We start from the raw sequence: 17,287 nt of genomic DNA, 5'->3' as shown, positions 1-17,287 counted from the left end.
TTCAACTATGGAAAATATATTAATCAGTGCAACCTTCGTAATCAATCTTTTTTATGTTTTGGGTAATCTCAGTTAGCGATTCACTAAAATGCAGAGTCAGGCACTTCGCGACAAGTGAAAACATACACAGCCCACAAATTCAATGCCTAAGTACCATCAGAAACAATTCAAGAAGTTCAAGTATTTGACTAACTTTTATAACAAGGGGAGGCGAGGCAATGGAAGATGCAAATTCAGTCAGCGGTATGAGTACGATAGACCAGCAAATGAGTACCGAGATGAAACAGGCCCGGGTGCGGCTTCAGGCTGAGCAGCCTGATAATGCTGCGTCTGGTTATTGTGCTGTAGAGCAGCAGCAGCATCATATGCGGAGTATAAGCTACCCACTCGATCATTTTCTGTCCTGCGTAAATGAGCAGTCTCAAGTGGATGCATTCCACCAATAGAATAAGAACCTGAAGGGGCTTCCTCTCTCCTCAGAGGTGGCAAATAAGGTTCCACTGATGAAGTACCATAACGATAAGCATTGTAAGGATCCTCTTTATAGAAGCCTAAAGCAGTCGCAGATGTCACAGTTGCAACAGGAACAGAGGTGGGCATTTCACGTCTAGCGCCAAGACCATAAGCCTGATACTCTTTTTCATTCATGTAGAGAGGATCCGCACGAACAGTCTCTCTCTGTGCAGGGACGGTCTCCATATGGTCCGGCTGTCTCAGATGCACTCTTTCATGGTCCATTTGGTATGTTTCAAAAGTAGGAGTAACATGAGGAGGGGGGATTAAATTTCTTCTATCTCCATGAAGACCATGAGCTTGATACTCCTTTTCAGTCGGGTAAAACTCCCTAGGAATTTCCACTCTCGGTAGAGTTGTCACACCTCTGTATGCAATATGCTGATGATCCCTTTCATGAGGCAGGAAGTGATAACTACTAGAATCGCCATGGGTATAAGGATCGCTAGCAAGTGCTACCTTGTGAGCATGAGGCCACACTTCTTTAGCAACTAGCGGAGTGCTGACAGGCGGCGCAGTTGAATGTACTTCAGCAGGTCGGAAAAGCTCTTTGAGCTTCCTAGCCTGAAGGGAAAAATTGGAAACATTTTCCACGTCAAAATTTGAAAGAAGACAATGACCCTTAATTACGGAGAAAACAAGTGAATCATACTTGTTTAACAGTAAGCTCTGTTTTGAATTTGTTCTTTCCATCATAATTTTCCTTGATGGCTTGTTTAAAAACACTCTCAGGTAGCGGAAGACAGTCCTTCTCAATACTGAACCTTACCTGAAAACTGAAAAGTCATTAATACACCCACCTGGCTATACAGATGGACAAAACTTCAATAGTTATAAAGAGAAGTCAAGCTCCAAGAAAATCTGACCTGAACAGGGAATGCCCCACCAAAAGCTCTTGGTTCAAGTCTCATGCCACCAGAGGAGGATGCCGTATAAATCCCATAAAGAAGCTTCAGATCAAAATCATAGAGAAAAATTTTAAGCCCCGGTTTGACACCCATCACAACATCCTTTTTACTTGTTGTGACACCCATTACACGATAGCGAAAACAATCCGGCTTGGTCTTTGCATTGCACATGAAGATCATACCACCAATTTTTTCTTTCTTCTCATCATGTTGGCCCTTTATGGGGCCATCAAGTGTTTCTTTGTTCTTTTGACTTGTAATTATACTGTCTGCCAAGCCATGCTCTCCTCCATTTCTCTTTCTTTGTTTGTGCTGTCCCAACTCAATGATTGGCTTTTGGTTCCTTTTAGGTTGATTGCTCTTATTTTTATGCTCTTCATCTATGCTATTCTTCCCTTTGCCTTCTTCTCTAGACTTTAGCCTTAAATCTTCTCCATTATTGCTGCTTTCTATGTTGCCCTTCAGCACACGCTTATTCTTCTTTCTTTGTCTCCACCGAGCCTGTCGATCACCTTTATCTTTTCTGGAGTTCAAGAAGTTACTGCCAAGAGACTTCTTTGTAATTTTAGATTTTGCCTTTAATGAATTTGGGGCTTTCTTTCTTGATGACTCTGGTCCAGTATATGCCTCTGCAGGAGCTTCTGCTTCCTTCTTGATAGAATCTGGTTTCATAGATGCCTCTGTAGAAGTGCCTGATTTATTTTTGTTTTCTTGTTCCTTAATGTTAGACTCTGGTTTAGTAGATGACCCTGGTTTAGTAGATGACTCTGGAGCAGTCTCTGCTTCCCTATTCTTTTCCTGTTCCATATTTCACGAACCAATAGGCTGCCTGATCAAGATGTATCCCTGCAAACACGTTGCCACTGAAAAGATTTCTCTTGGTTTTCTGTTCAAAACTGACAGTACATTGTCATATTTACTAGCAATCTATCATCTGGTTTCAAAAAGAAGGAAAGAAAGAGGAAATAAAATGTTATCACCACCGCATTACCGGGGGGAAGCAAAGGATTATAAAAATATATATAAACATTAAACCTATTCAATTGAAACGTGCATGCCCTATACTCACAAAACACTGCATAGCGTGTTAATGTTGTGTACTCCAGAATTCTTAAAGAAGATAGAGAAAACAAAGCTACATGAGAGGATAATAAAGAAAGAGATCCTCAAGAGAACCAATCAAGAGCACCAATTTATGCACAAGCTTGATATATTATCAGCCTCCTCAATCAAATGAAGGCTTAGGTTCTGCAAATTTATCTCTGCCAAGGAAAGAGCAAACTAAACTACATCCTCGATAATCAGCAATAGCTGTTATATAAAACAAAATTTTCAGTGGTAATCTTCTTTAACCTCCTCCCACAACCAAGAATCACCTCATTTAATGAAAGTATCAAGCATGGGAATTATAATAAGGAAGGGATCAAGGACTTCCTGGAATGAGAGCTGCAGAACAATCAGAAAAAAACTGCAAAGTCTGGTTTGGAACAGGGGCTCCTTCCCAAAATCAGTAATGGATTTCAAAAGATGGAAAAATTTCTTAAAATCTGTTGGAAGAGTAAGTTCATTTTTAATGCAAAAAAATAAAAAAACAAAAATAAAAGTGTGCAACAATAAATTGGAAGGTCCTAACAGGGGTGCCAATTGTTGCTGCAAGACCATTTGACCTCAAAAATCTCTCTGACATCTTTATAGAAAGCTTTAAATGCAAAGGAAGTATTGGAAGTGGAAAATGGAGTGTTTGTTGCAAAAACAGACACCCAGCAAAACAAATGAAAACTTAACTATAGGAACCTCTCTATAGTCATCTATTCATCTAAAACCAAAAGCATTCATGTTTTCCCTGTCAACTCCAATATCTAAGACCTGTAACTAGACTATTTTCAACCATCAATGGTCTGGGCAAGCAGTACAACTATTTGAATACTGTCTAAAGTGGTCAGTTACGTTTTAACATCTTGAGTAGCACCAAATGTAATTCAATAACACTAGCACACAACACCATACATAGTGAGGGGAAAACGTGCCATATAAAAAAACTATTTCCATTACTTCCTTTGTTTTTTGTTCCTTTTCTGGAAAAACAACCAAGACATTAAATTAGTACCGTATTACGGGTAGAAACATTATTCCATTTGGCGCTTCTTGCAGGCACGCAATATACAAACTATAATTGCGCAGAAAAGTTGTAACAATTTAATACTATCTAAAGTAATGAATTAATATCGCTGTGCACTTTACAAGATAATGCTCCCATACACATCCTCGAGTAAATTTTTCAGGGAAATCCTAAAAGCCATCACGAATAATTCCTTCAGAAATTCACATCCAACAAACCACATATTTCCATCAAGTTGGAAAACATTAATTCATTTGCAACCCATTTTTATAAACTAAATTCACCAAAAGAATAATATAAATCCTATATTATATGATTTACACCGATAAGGAAGCATTTACACCGATAAATGTATGCATAGAACAACGAAAAAGCATTTTCCTAACAAATAAAGCTCACTAATCTTAGATGTACAACACCGCATGTCTCTTGTTTCACTGCCAAGAAAAAAAAAAAGAGAAACACATAGAGAGGTACAATAAAAAATTGTCATCTCATAACAATTTTCCAAAAAAAATAAAATCCAGCACTGACACCATTCTACTCTGAAGTATAAGGGCAGGATAATTCTTTTTTAATTCCATGTTGCACACAGTACTCATTAAAGCTGTTAGAAGTAAACTCTCAACCGCCATCACTTCTGAAAAATGTTATGGGTTTCTCAAAATGCTTGGTTATAAGTGAAAGGTTCAAAACTCGGTTAAGGGGAGCTCGAGCTTCTGACGCAAGAGAGATGGGTTGAGAGTTTCTCTCTCTAGATTTTCTTCTTTTTTTCCATCTTTGTGAGTCTCCATTGCTGGATTCTCACCTTCTTTCTCATTTTTTCTCAATTTTTTTTTCTAGATTTTCGTGATTTAAAAAAAAAATTCCGATAAAGAATTTGTAAGCGGTAATCCCACATTGATTAATTGAGAGGATGGTATCCCTCTATCGGCTTAAAAGCCCTAAAATACTTAGAATCATAGATCCATATCTTTTTTGCTTTAAAATTCCCACGAATCATTTTCTTTTATTATACCTCGGCAACCAAATAGAAGTTACAGAACCCAGTAAAATGCAAGGAATTAGAAACATAAGAAAGGAAAATAAACAGTTTCAATTAAAAATAAAACCCTAATACAGAGAGAGATAGGAAGAGAGTACCTGGAGAGAGAGGGAGAGAGAGAGAAAAGAGAGAGAAAGAGGGCCGAGGGGAACGTTAAGGATAGTCTAGCAATATAATTTGGCAGAGAGAGCGCTACAAGATGTCAAGAAGATACCGATTACGGGCAGTCGGACACTGGTCTTTGAGCGGTAGTATATATAGATATTTTTTTTTAGAAATGCCATGGGGCAAAATAATTTTTACAATTTATTTTTGTAAATATCTTTAATAAAGAATAATATTATATACTGTTTTAGAATGTGAACATTGTGAAGTCCTACACACTTGTTTTGAGAAAAGTAAAATTTATTATTAAAAAATAATTTTTTTATGTAAATCTTAAATTTAATTTTTTTTTTCAAAAAATACGTGTGACTTGTATATTTCAAAACTGTAAATATCATTTTTCATAATAAGTTGAATATATTGGCATCCTTAATATGCAGGTTTCTTTTTCATGTGAAAAATCAGAGATTCAATAAGAAACGGAAAAACAGATCTAAGGTTCAAAATTAAGAAATTAGAATATCATAATAATTACAATAATAATAATAATAATAATATGAATAGTAATAGAGTGATATGATGGTTGCAAGGGAGATGAAAAAATATTAGATCACAATACTCTCTAATTATAAAATGTTATATTATTAAATTGTATTACATTATCTATATTATGATATTTTTTTTTTTGAAATACCAAATCAACAAAACACAAGATTTTTTTTATTTGTCCTAATTTTTTTGAAGGTTCTAAATTTTAAATTCACATTTTAAGACGGGGTTAAAAAAGATGAGGACTACACGACTTCCTTAAAAAATTAATGAAGTTGGCAGTCGAGACATTATGATACTTTCCTCATTGAGAAATGTATGTATATTTGCTTCCTTGGAGCACTTCAAATGGCTTTTGTATTATATAAAAAATATAAATAATTTGAAGAATTGTTTCAAAAAGAAGCTCCATCCGATTATATAAAATGAAGTGTAAAATACATTTAGCTATAATACCCCGCTATATGTAGCGGGTACTGTTCATCTTGTAAAAATTTTTTATTGTTGATATTTTATTTATTCCCTCATTTTTATTTACTTTGATTTGTATCATATAAGCAAATTATTTTTATTGTTCATCATTTAAAACACATATATTTCATTTCTTCTAAAAAATATCTTGGAATTATTTTTAAACTAATTTTTTCATATTTGATTTTATTTTTAATTTTTATTTGGCTTATATATTTTTGTTTTACGTATATAGGACTAAATTATTTTACATTGTATATAAAAATAAATTACAAATATAAAAAAATATATGGATATTATAAATTTATTGGTAGAAATGAAATATTTAAAAAGAATAAAAAAAGAATATTTAAATGATATAGAGAAAAAATAGATAAGCTGATAGATAACATATTATAAAAGTCAATATGTAAAATAGAAAAAATGAGTTTTGATGATATATTTTAAAAGATAAGATAAAGAATCCATTGTGAGTGCTCTAATTAGTCACCTTTCGTAACTGTTGACAACTCTAAAAATATACACATGATCAATCACCTGTGTTGTAACTATGCGTGCGAGCGCGCTTGAAGCTGCCTCACACCTCAAACACCAAGTCAAGGAATCGAACCTCGACCAACCTCAGACCACAAGTTATACAGCTAAGAAGTAAGGAAATTCTGGAGAAAGCTCCCAAAATATGGTGAGAGAGAGAGAGAGAGAGAAGCAGCTAATTCACACCATTCTTTGATTCTCAGCATAATGGCATGATGCCTTCATAAGTTAAAAAACTAGGGTTACACAGCATTTTCCGTCCCCATGGGTCCGAATGAAAGTTAATTAACAAAGGCAGGCAACTGGATTCAGTCCAGATAAATTTTGACATCAATCCCATTATCAATAAGGGATTGAACCACTGCTCTGATCTTCCCTTCAAACTTGTCCCTCTCCCTCGGCGTGTAGGAAGCAGTATACACATCAGCTTCTCTTGCCCTGTCGGCCAGAATAGCACCAACGGCCAAACATGCTGGTATATCTGACCGGGACTTGAGTACAGCTTTAATGTCTTTAGAGTTGGTACCAGCAACTGCAACCTGCTTACTTGTCACCCTGTGGGTGAGTGAGGCCGACACAAATCGTTTTGAAATGAACACATCAAGCGTAAATGGCTCCATGTAGGCTACAGTGCGTTGTTTGAACTATATGCTTAGTTGGATTTTTTGACCTTCCAAGTGTAGGCCGGCTAATCATCTAGGAAATCTTCTTGGTGCAAAATGAACCTGTAAAAATGCAACACCAGAAGGGACTTTATCTTGTCAAAAGTGATAACAATTCTAATAAACAAGTAGCAGCTTTTACAATCGTCAAATGACTTCCATTCCTGCACAGTTGTGCCATACCAAGTATTATTCAAAATCACACTACAAGAGATACATCCCACAGACCTATTGATACCTAAATTCACCTTAGCTTTATTTTATATGTGTGCAGTACTCTTATCTGTGTCCACCATCTATATTTCAATAAATTCAAAGGTGCTTGCAATTTGCAAACGTGTTCAAACCTAATAGCGTCACTTACTTCCATTTGCTCGTTAGAGGGGGTTCCACTACTGACTGACAGGTCAGGGGCTTAGCGTACTGGCTTGTTTAAGCCAGGGCAGAAGCAAATAAGCTTGTTGGTGTTCACAAGGTACAGTTGCAACTGCCAACTAGCTCCAACTTACCACAGGAAGTCACCCATGGAAAAAAAGAGAACATTTGTTTGACAATACGAAAACCATAAACAAATTATGGACAACAAATTCAGCAGTGGCAATGTTCATTTCAAATTTTCTTTAGATTTTTAGTTATTCGTCGTGAGGACAAGGCCCAGAATTAATGGTTGGTAATTGACACACAGGAAATTTTGAGCAAAAACCAGCTACCTGTCCATTGTGGAAACTGCTTGTGAGAACAAAAAAAGGAGGCCTAACTTTGTCCCCTCCAAATCCATTGATCCCTTTATTCCACACCTTGCCCAGCACATGCTTCAACATCTTTTTTGCAGTCAACACCTAACAAACAAAACTTAATTCAGTTGCAACATAATCCAACTGAGATATTAAACTGAAAAAAAGAAATTTGATATGTTTTTTTTTTTTTTGATAAGTAAAAGAAATTTGATATGTTAGGGGGAAAAGGATACCATAAAAATTCAGGAAGAAAAAACCATTGGCGAATGCACATAACCTACTTTTATTAAGTCTTAAGGAGTTGATTTATTTGTTAGATTATTATTTTGATGACCTTGTAGAGGGAGATACATGTATATTTGGTGGAAATAGATGAATTTATATTCATGGAGTTTTTGAAAATAAATGAGATTATGTTTATGGACTACTTATCCCTACACACAACAATCTTGTTCCCGCTTTTTATTATGGAGATTACTATCTAGAAGATTGATCTATTTTATCGAACCTCTAACCTGGCTCTGATACCAACTGTAACGCCTCGGTTCCGGAGGAGTCGGAGAATTACTACCTGTCCCCTAAAACCATCTTTCACAATACAAATGAATATTCCAAAAGACTCCATAAACATAACCTCATTTATTTTCAAAAACTCCATGAATATAAATTCATCTATTTCCACCATATATACATGTATCTCCCTCTACAAGGTTATCAAAATAATAATCTAACAAATAAATCAACTCCTTAAGACTTAAAAAAAGTGTCAACTTTCTAATAAACCAAATCGACAAAACAAATCAATCTACTAGATAGTAGTCTCCAGAAATCTCAGTACTTATCCCCTACACACAACAATCTTGTTCCTGCTTTTTATTCTTGATCATCTGTCAACACATTCACATCATCTAAAAATATTATGAAAATAAGGGGTGAATTATCAATAATTTAGTAAACAGAGAATATATATTAGTATGTAAACGTGAGCATTTACAAAGTTCATAATGCATAACAAAAACCTTCAGTTTCAGAATGCAAAAACAAAAACCTTTAATTTCATAATGCAGAAACAATATATGTTATAAATAATATCTGAGCGAACAATTCAAAAACATTCATATTCAAAAGTATCATTTGACATACATAACTGAGCATCATCATCATGTCATATCATATTAGAGCATCATATCATATCATATTAGAGGCTATGTTTAACCCCAGTGGTAGAGTTGTGCATGCCTGCGGTTAACTAAATAGAATCTATCATTGTTCGTTACCCAAAGTGATGCACTCAGAACAGAGATCACTATTATATCTCGTGACGGGGCCAGATGCCACTATTGTATCCCGTGGCAGGGCCAGAGGCCACTATAATGTCTCATGGCAGAGTCAGGGGTCACTATTATATCCCGTGACACGGCTAGAAGTCACTATTACATCCCGTGACAGAGCCATTTATCAAAGTAGAACAAAATCGTTGGTATCATCACAATCATAAAATCAGAATCATTGGATCAGAACCAGAAACAAAGTCAAATACAGAATCAGAAATTATGCCAAAGGTTTTCAAAAGCCCAACCATATCAAAATAGAATACTGAACAGATTCAGATCATTTTCACATATTCAAACAAATTCAGAACATCTTCACATAACATGTACAAATTTTCAGATTTCATATTAGCTCTATTTTTACATAGTTCAGAAACAGCATGCCAGAAATAGCTCATGTCTATACCAGTCACGACCACAAGTATTCTCTCATACGAATTCCATGAATGATACAAATAAAATGACCGAGGTTGTTTTCAAGTTTTATTTTCATAACAAAACATGCATATTTTTCATAGAATCAATCTCAGTCAATTCGTTTTATGCAAAGTCTAGCATAGAAATCCCGCTTACCTGACTCTTATAACGTATTCTCTAAAACCTGAACCGTAGTAGAGTCACGACTTAATCCAACAATATCACTAACATATTAATAACTTGTACACGTACAAAACCAACCAACTAACAAAATTGTAAAACTCGAAACTAAAGACCCAAGTGCACTCGTAAACAACCCATAACAAAATAGTTCATCCCAGTGCTTTGGGTTTATAATGGTCCAAGTACAATGTCCACGCACTACACCAATAAATAAACCCAACTTCCTCGGGCTTCCCTTAATCATTCACCACACACACCTCAAGCCACAACCTACACTATTAAGTCAAAATGAACTTGATCACAACATATCCAATAGCCAACAATCAGCCCACACGTTCAAAAATAACTTACACCTGGCTTATGCAAATTATCCCTAACATGTCAGACCGACATGCCCGACGACCACACAGCCACACTGTCAAATCTTACCCACCCCCAGTACTACAACCAGCAACTCCCAACAAGTCACACAACAAACATCCTGCAAGCTAACATATCAGCAATCCAAAACAGCCCAATATTCGACATATTGATCAATAAAACAGCCCACATTTACAAGTCACTTCCTCACCTCACTTTCCCACATTACATTCAAGAATGTCTCCACACACCTCCCACTGTGTATTCACAATCTCTACAAATTTCAAACACACAACCAGAGACAATACAACCTCCAGTAGACACAAACATGCGTCACACAATAACGATTCGATTTTTAGATTGAAACTTACCCAAATTGCGTTCCGGTGATCTGTCGAACTCGAGGATGAGGGACGCTGCCAAGGGCCGATTTCAATGCCCTGTGCCAGACAATGTCAACCCGAGTTCGCGTGGTGGTGGTGTGGCTTGGCGAACGACGTGGGGCGGCCGACGACTTGGTAACACGTGGCAGTGCACGATGGCTGGAATCGAAACAGTGACAAGCCAGAGAATCGAGGGACGAGTAAGGCACAACCACAGGAAAACAAAATAAAAGCTAACGGAAAATAGAGGAACGTGATAGAGAGAATTCGTGAGGGAATGGAGCACGGAGATACAGAGAGGAAAAGAGCAGAGAGTAGAGAGAGAGAGAGAGAGACGGAGAAATGAAGAAGTGAGGCTTACCGACCGACGAAGCAAGAGCCGACGGCGTGGCGAGGTGGCCGCTGCCACGCGGCGGCTAGCGACTGGAATCGAAGGAGCGGACGCAGGGGTGGCGCTCGATGCAGGGGCTCGTGTGAACGGAGGGGGAGTGAACCAAAGCTTACCTTAGTTCAATACCGTTCCGGTGAGGAGGCTCGACGGCCGCGAGACTCCGAGAAGGGCCAGCGAATCACAGCCCCAAACCGCAACGAAGAAAATCGCAAGAGAGGGAGGGCGTGAACTGCAGAATGGACTTGAGAGGGAGTTGGTCACGCTGAGATAGAGAGGAGAAGAACGTGCAGAGTGTGATGGCGTGGGGTGACTTGCGTGAAAAGGGGGAGTTATCGGGGGGAGTAGGGGTCGAAAGAAGAGGGGAAAGACGCTGGTTCCTAAATCGTCTCGTCATTATAATTTATAGGAAAAATCTTATTGCAAATAAGTTTGTGTATCAATTTATGCACTAATATTAATATGTAATACATATATTTAATGAAATGATGTGAATTAAAAATAAAAATAATTTTTATGATATAGGAGATTTTCTTCTTCTCTCAAAAAAATTTTTTTTAAATAAAAAAAATTATCAATATGCGATATGGTGCACGAACTTACTTGTATCTAGTAAAATCCTAATTTATAATCATAAACTCTATAATAAGTAATTCAATTTTTATAAATTTTAAAATAAAAATAATATTAAAAATTTATATTATAATAATACTTTATTTAATTTTTATCTAAATATTTCATCTACAAAGCCTCAAAGATCTTGGATAAAATGGTACATTTTTGTATTTTCTTTTTTCTAAGATGGGTTTAGCACTTGGACATTTTTGTATTTTCATTTTTCTAAGATGGGTTTAGCACTTGGAACTGGGCCGGCCCCTAGGTGTTACACATACGAACAATGCTACACAATCTCTCTGACTTTCACATATTATATTTTTTTTTAAAAAAATTTTGAATTTATTATTTTTAAACTAATTTAATTTTTATATTCATTATTCATTATTCGTATATTAAATATTTGATAAAAAAAATTAAAAAAAATGTAATGTATAGAAATATAATGAATAGTAGGAGGTTGGATAGATTCTTTCAACACATAAAAGTATAAGAAAAAGCTGAAATTGTTCGCATTCAAACAACTTCAAGTCATATTCAAAAGAAAAAGGGCACTGCTATGGTCCCGAATTCGGGACCCATTTTGTGTCCCGAATAAGCTTTTTTTTTTTTATGTATTTTTTTAATCATTATAAACATTTTTTAAAAAAATAAAAAAATCATAATATCATTAAAAAAATATTTTTTTAATCATACAGTAAAAAAAAAAAAAAAATTACATTCGGGACACACTTTGGGTCCCGAAAGCATTTCCCAAAGAAAAAAGACAAATTAAAGTCATTCCACCAACAGCAAATGCTTTCGTCATTAGAAGTTCATATACGCAGTTGGTGGATCTTGAATCTGCAACTGTACCCTCTATCCATCCTTACAGAGGTAGAAGGTGCCAGTTGAGCCTCATGGGCATGCTACAAAGAACTTGTTTCGGCTGCAATACAATCCACATGATGAAGGTCAAATACTATTAAGATCACACAGTTTAAACACCATTGGCAAGAGCTACATGAATAACCCACAAAGACTTCCAACTAGCCACTACTGTAATCACCAAGAAGTCAAAACAAACATCAGTGTGCAGCGCATATAAAAAAAAAAAAAGTAGGCTTCTAATGGCGCATAAACCACGCCAGCTTATGCCTATGCGCGGCATGACAGCAAAAGGTACGAGGCAATTGCAAAATTATTACTTATTTCCGACAGCGAGATTGTACACATATACTTGAGCAATTTATCGAACAACTAACATGCATATTGAAAAGGAGTATGAAAATATCTAACAATTTACCGAATCAATCTGTTTGCTCTAACGATTCGGGGTTTATGTGAAAAGGGTACGTTTTCAATCAGAAAACACCCATGTAACGAAGGAATTATTCAGCTAGCGTAGGGTAGGAGAGGCCCAAAGCGTACCGCAGTGGAGCATTTGACAAGCTCACAGCATCCATTTCAAAAGGGAAATTGTCCCGCAGACATAGGAGAACTAGTTCCAAGTATTTAGGCATGAAGCTACGTACATGATGTGAGCTCAAAATCAAGATTTAGAACACAAAGAAAGAAGCTAAATGTACCTATAATCCCCTGTCTATGTACTTCGATTGGAAAAAGCAGGAGGTCTCCGTTTTTCTCTGCTTTTGCAGCCGATTAACAATCAATCGTATCGTCTATACTATACAGCGTTTCTTCTTTTTTATCCTGCGATGAATTTGATTGCTTTGAACCCAAAACAAAACAAAAGAAAAAAAAAAATCCCGTAATCAGCGATGTTAGGCGAATGTGTCGGAAGAATGAGTAGTGCTCCGTGAGTAATTTACTTATTCGAACTTCGATCTGTTAGTCCAGGCCTCAAGATGGGAATTAGGAAGAAAGAGCTACCCCAAGCTAGGTCCTCAGAGAAAGCAGTGAACAATGAGAAAGGGAGAGACTTGAGAATTGAGATCGAAGTGGACAGTAATTTTCCCTAGAGTAAATACACATTTTTGAATCATTTGATTTTGAACCTCATCTATAGTAGTGTTAATTCTAACTTATATGCACTTGATTTCAACTGCTACGACATTTTTTTGATTACTCAGGAAGTTTATAAGTTGGCCTCTAATTTACACTTTGATAGATTATTTATAAATTATTAATAAATATTTTATTCATATTTCAATTATCATTTTGAATATAAAATATCATGTTATATGATACATTGAGTGCATACTTATATAACATGTGCTATTTTTCACTATTTTTGCATATTGCATCTATGAATGTCATCTTTGTATGAAAGGTTGCCACATATGCACATGTCATAAAAAATATTTTTCAATTATAACATGAAAATAATTTTTGTCACGACTCCAAAGAATATGATGAAGAATTATCCTAATAGAACTCATCTGTCTACTCTAAAGTGTTTAAAAATGTAGTGGTAATCCTTGGGTTGACAAAGAATAGTCAACGGGTTTCGAATGTGTTCTTTTTAAATCAATATGTTATGACACTTAATGCTGGTGGGTGTATACATTATGATGTTATGATATTATGTTATATTTATCAATGTATTGACAACGAGTCTATAGACAACGTAGTCTCAACATGAGTTATACTACGGTCACGGGCAGGTACTCACAGTGCATATGGGAAATTGTGACGTTACCACACGTTATGATGTTATATGAATTGTTAATAATTTTTATGATGAAGTTAAGTTTTTAAAAATGAAAGTAAAAATATTCACTGAATGAAAACATGTGTCTCCATTTCTCTAAAAATGTTAAAGAATCTGGATGGGAGACTTGCAGGATCAGACTGATTGAGGAGGAGCCGGACCTTGAGAGGAGATTGGATTTAATCCTAATGTTTATTGCCCAAATCCTTCATGCTTTAGAACACATGAAACGGATGATTTGACTTTGACTCTTAGTTGTACTAAGATTATGCTATATTTGGTACTTTGAACTTGATGATCACTAATGAATTGGGATGATTTTAGTTATTCTGGCATAAATTATACTTTCACCTTTATTTTCACTGCGATTATTGCATACTGCTAGTTGCTTACTAAGATGTATTGCATAATAACTATCATGTACGTGAGTATGTAACCTTATGTTGTATGTCTCGACGCTCTAAGTCTATGTTCCATCCCAAGCGGAGGTTAGGGGCGTCACAAAATGAGTCATGTCGTGTTGACCCAAATCTAATTAATTATTAAATGAGTCAAAACAAGTGACACAATACGACCTGTTATTTAAATGTGTTGTGTTAGCTTTTGAAGTTTTGACTCGTTTAGCTTAATGGTTCATGTTCGGGTTGATCTATATTCTAATGTCTATGACTTAATAAGACACGAACACAATCTGCGAACATGAATTGCCATCCCTAGTTACATGTGTCGTATCAGTGTGTTCAACATGCCTAAATCTATCAAATGATTCAAACCTAGTTCGCCCTCACCTCACGTCGCTAGCATGTGGCCCCATGCGTCAGCACAATCACATGTGATAGATTATGTTCACTAAGAATTCGGGCTAGTCGAAGCGGACCATGTGGTCTATCTAACTATGTTATTGGTTTTCCTCATCTAAGATCTTAAGGAAGGGGAATCGAGATTTTCCAACAAACAATTCATAACAACTAATTGCAACTCACCACAACAAACCATTATCTTCAATGATGGCACCTAAGACTGTAAATGAACCAGTCTATTCGATAGTCTGTTCGGTACTCACTCGGTTAAACTTGAATCAAACTCGACTTATGAAAAAATAGCTTGTTCGTGAAAGCAATTACCCGCTCAATTTGTAAATGATATATATTCGACAAAACTCGACTCGACTCGGTTAAGGCTCCTTAAGGCCAGCTCATTTATGCTCGAGTCAACCTGTTAGCTCGACTCAATTAAAACTTATTTATATATTGACAAATATATACATACACCTATGTATATATACATATATATGTATTAGGCTATTAGCTAATAATATAAGCATACTACTTTTATAATTAAATATATAATATGTAATCTAATTACTTATGCCTATATAGTGAATATACTTCATATGTATATTTTATAATTTGTATAATAATTAGTCAATAAAATTTAATAATTTCATATACTAATATGTGTGAACCATATATGAAATAGATATATGTTGTCATATTAGAGCATTCACAATGGTTCCTTTATCCTTTCTTTCAAAATACATAATCAAAACTCACTTTTTCTTTTTATATACTGATTTTTACAATAGGTCATACATAAGTTTATCTATTTTTTCTCTATATCACTTAAATATTTATTTTTTAATATTTTTTATTCATTTCAAATATTTCTTCTAATTACCAATGAATTTGCAAAGGAGAGAGAAAATAATTAAAAATATTTTAGAGTTGTGAACAGTATCCTCTACATCTAGAGGATTACTGTAGCAAAATGTAAAATAAAGATCAAAATACAAAATCCATTGGAAGGGTCTTTTGATCAACTTTCTTTATATTTTATAGAAAAATGTATTTTACATGAGCCATTGTGAATGCTCTTAAGTGTATGTACTATTAATATATATAGGCATATAATATAGTGTTATTTTAGATAATTATCAACTAGTTAGATATTAAATATTTATAAATTTTTTAAAATTTTATAATTCCATAGAGGTTCTACTTGTTAATTGTATAAATTCAATATTAGATTTTTTTATTTTTTTAATTTATTAATTATTAAATCTTATTCAAAAAATAAATTAAATAAACAATTCGAGTTCGAACTCGGCTTGACTCGAACTCGTTTGTGGAACGAGTTTGAACTCGAGTTCGAGTTGAGAGTTTAGCTTATTGAGTTTAGCTCGAACAAAGAATAAAAAAAAATCTCGTGCTCGGGCTCGAGCTCGAATTTGAGTATTTTGAGTCGAGCCAAACTTAGCAAGCCAAATACCAGCTCGGCTCGGCTTAATTACAGCCCCAATGGCACCTCAGTCTATTCAGTAAACTGTGATTTAAGACTAATAGTCCCATTTTTTTTTTTTGCATGTATTCATCATAATGGGTGTTTGTTAGCGAACCTCACCTCCTCATGTAAATTAGGAAAATTACTAGTAGATTAGGAGACAATACGATAGCAGAAAACATTTCTTGTATAGAATGCTCAACATCATAAGAGGAAAAAAGTCTTCCCTCAGGGAATGAAGAGGAAGCTTTTCTCAAAAAACCTCTAAGTTCTCGTCATTCACTTATACTTAGATTTGTCCATGACATGGTTCAATATATTTGTAAGGGGGTTTTTTCCCCTTATCAGCCCACAGGACAAGCCCATGAGGGGTCACTAGGAAGTAAGTCAGAGAGTCTGGCCAAGGCCGATAATCCTCCTTCAAGGGAGTTAGTGGGCCTCTTCAAGGGGAGCAAGGCCCATCCCTGAAGCGATCCACGTACAAATAAAAAAAACGAACGGAAATGGACAAATAAGGCTTGCCACCCTGACACTGCCCCGAGGACACCTTGCCCTCTAAAACCTGCACAAGCAAGTAGGCAGGGAAAGTGAAAAATCCTTGATCTCTTGACAGCAGGCATGAAGAGGCTTAATAGGGAACTTCTGCAGGGTAAAGTGAGTCAGGAAGCCACGGCGCATTAATGGCACCACAATCCGGACTTTATGTCGCATTAATGACGCCACCACAGAAGCCACGCCGCATTAAGGGATTCTGACAAATGAATAGTGGAAATGACATAAGTCCCTCAAAGTCAGTGATGGACTGTCCTCACCCAAAACCTAGTATAAAAGTCGATCCCTAGGCACGGAGAACTCTCTCTGATTCATCTAAACTTACACACTAACTACTAAAGTGATATACTGACTTTAGCATCAGAGACTCCACAACCACCACCAAGGCCTCCATTCTCTGTGTTTGCTTAAAATGTGCAGGTGACAGCCCGAAGACCCGAAAAATACTATATTGGACAATACATATGAATATATGAGACAAA

General features: G+C 35.7%; 2 protein-coding genes across 5 annotated transcripts; both read right to left on the bottom strand.

Annotated features, from left to right (window-relative positions):
• On the bottom strand, positions 1 to 4,901 carry LOC109011050. Of its 4 annotated transcripts, none has more exons than XM_018992072.2 (4): positions 4,684 to 4,901; positions 1,380 to 2,267; positions 1,166 to 1,282; positions 1 to 1,077 (listed from the first exon to the last, which is right to left on the bottom strand). In XM_018992072.2, exons 2-4 carry the CDS (start codon positions 2,226 to 2,228, stop codon positions 238 to 240), a joined length of 1,806 nt encoding a protein of 601 aa, XP_018847617.2. In that variant the 5' UTR covers positions 2,229 to 2,267; positions 4,684 to 4,901; the 3' UTR covers positions 1 to 237. The 4 variants fall into 4 exon arrangements, with proteins under 4 accessions (XP_018847617.2, XP_018847614.2, XP_018847615.2 ...); XM_018992069.2 differs by having other exon boundaries at positions 1,380 to 2,355; positions 4,684 to 4,821; XM_018992070.2 differs by having other exon boundaries at positions 1,380 to 2,317; positions 4,684 to 4,821.
• Positions 4,902 to 6,423: 1,522 nt separating this feature from the next.
• On the bottom strand, positions 6,424 to 6,913 carry LOC109011051 (50S ribosomal protein L18). Its single transcript, XM_035682848.1, has one exon. The coding sequence runs from the start codon at positions 6,862 to 6,864 to the stop codon at positions 6,553 to 6,555; it is 312 nt and encodes a 103-aa protein (XP_035538741.1). The 5' UTR covers positions 6,865 to 6,913; the 3' UTR covers positions 6,424 to 6,552.
• Between the last annotated feature and the right edge of the window lie 10,374 nt (positions 6,914 to 17,287).

The sequence above is a fragment of the Juglans regia genome, chromosome 11, assembly GCF_001411555.2.
Source record: "Juglans regia cultivar Chandler chromosome 11, Walnut 2.0, whole genome shotgun sequence".
Classification (NCBI taxonomy): domain Eukaryota; kingdom Viridiplantae; phylum Streptophyta; class Magnoliopsida; order Fagales; family Juglandaceae; genus Juglans; species Juglans regia.
This window is presented reverse-complemented; position numbering and strand designations above follow the sequence as displayed.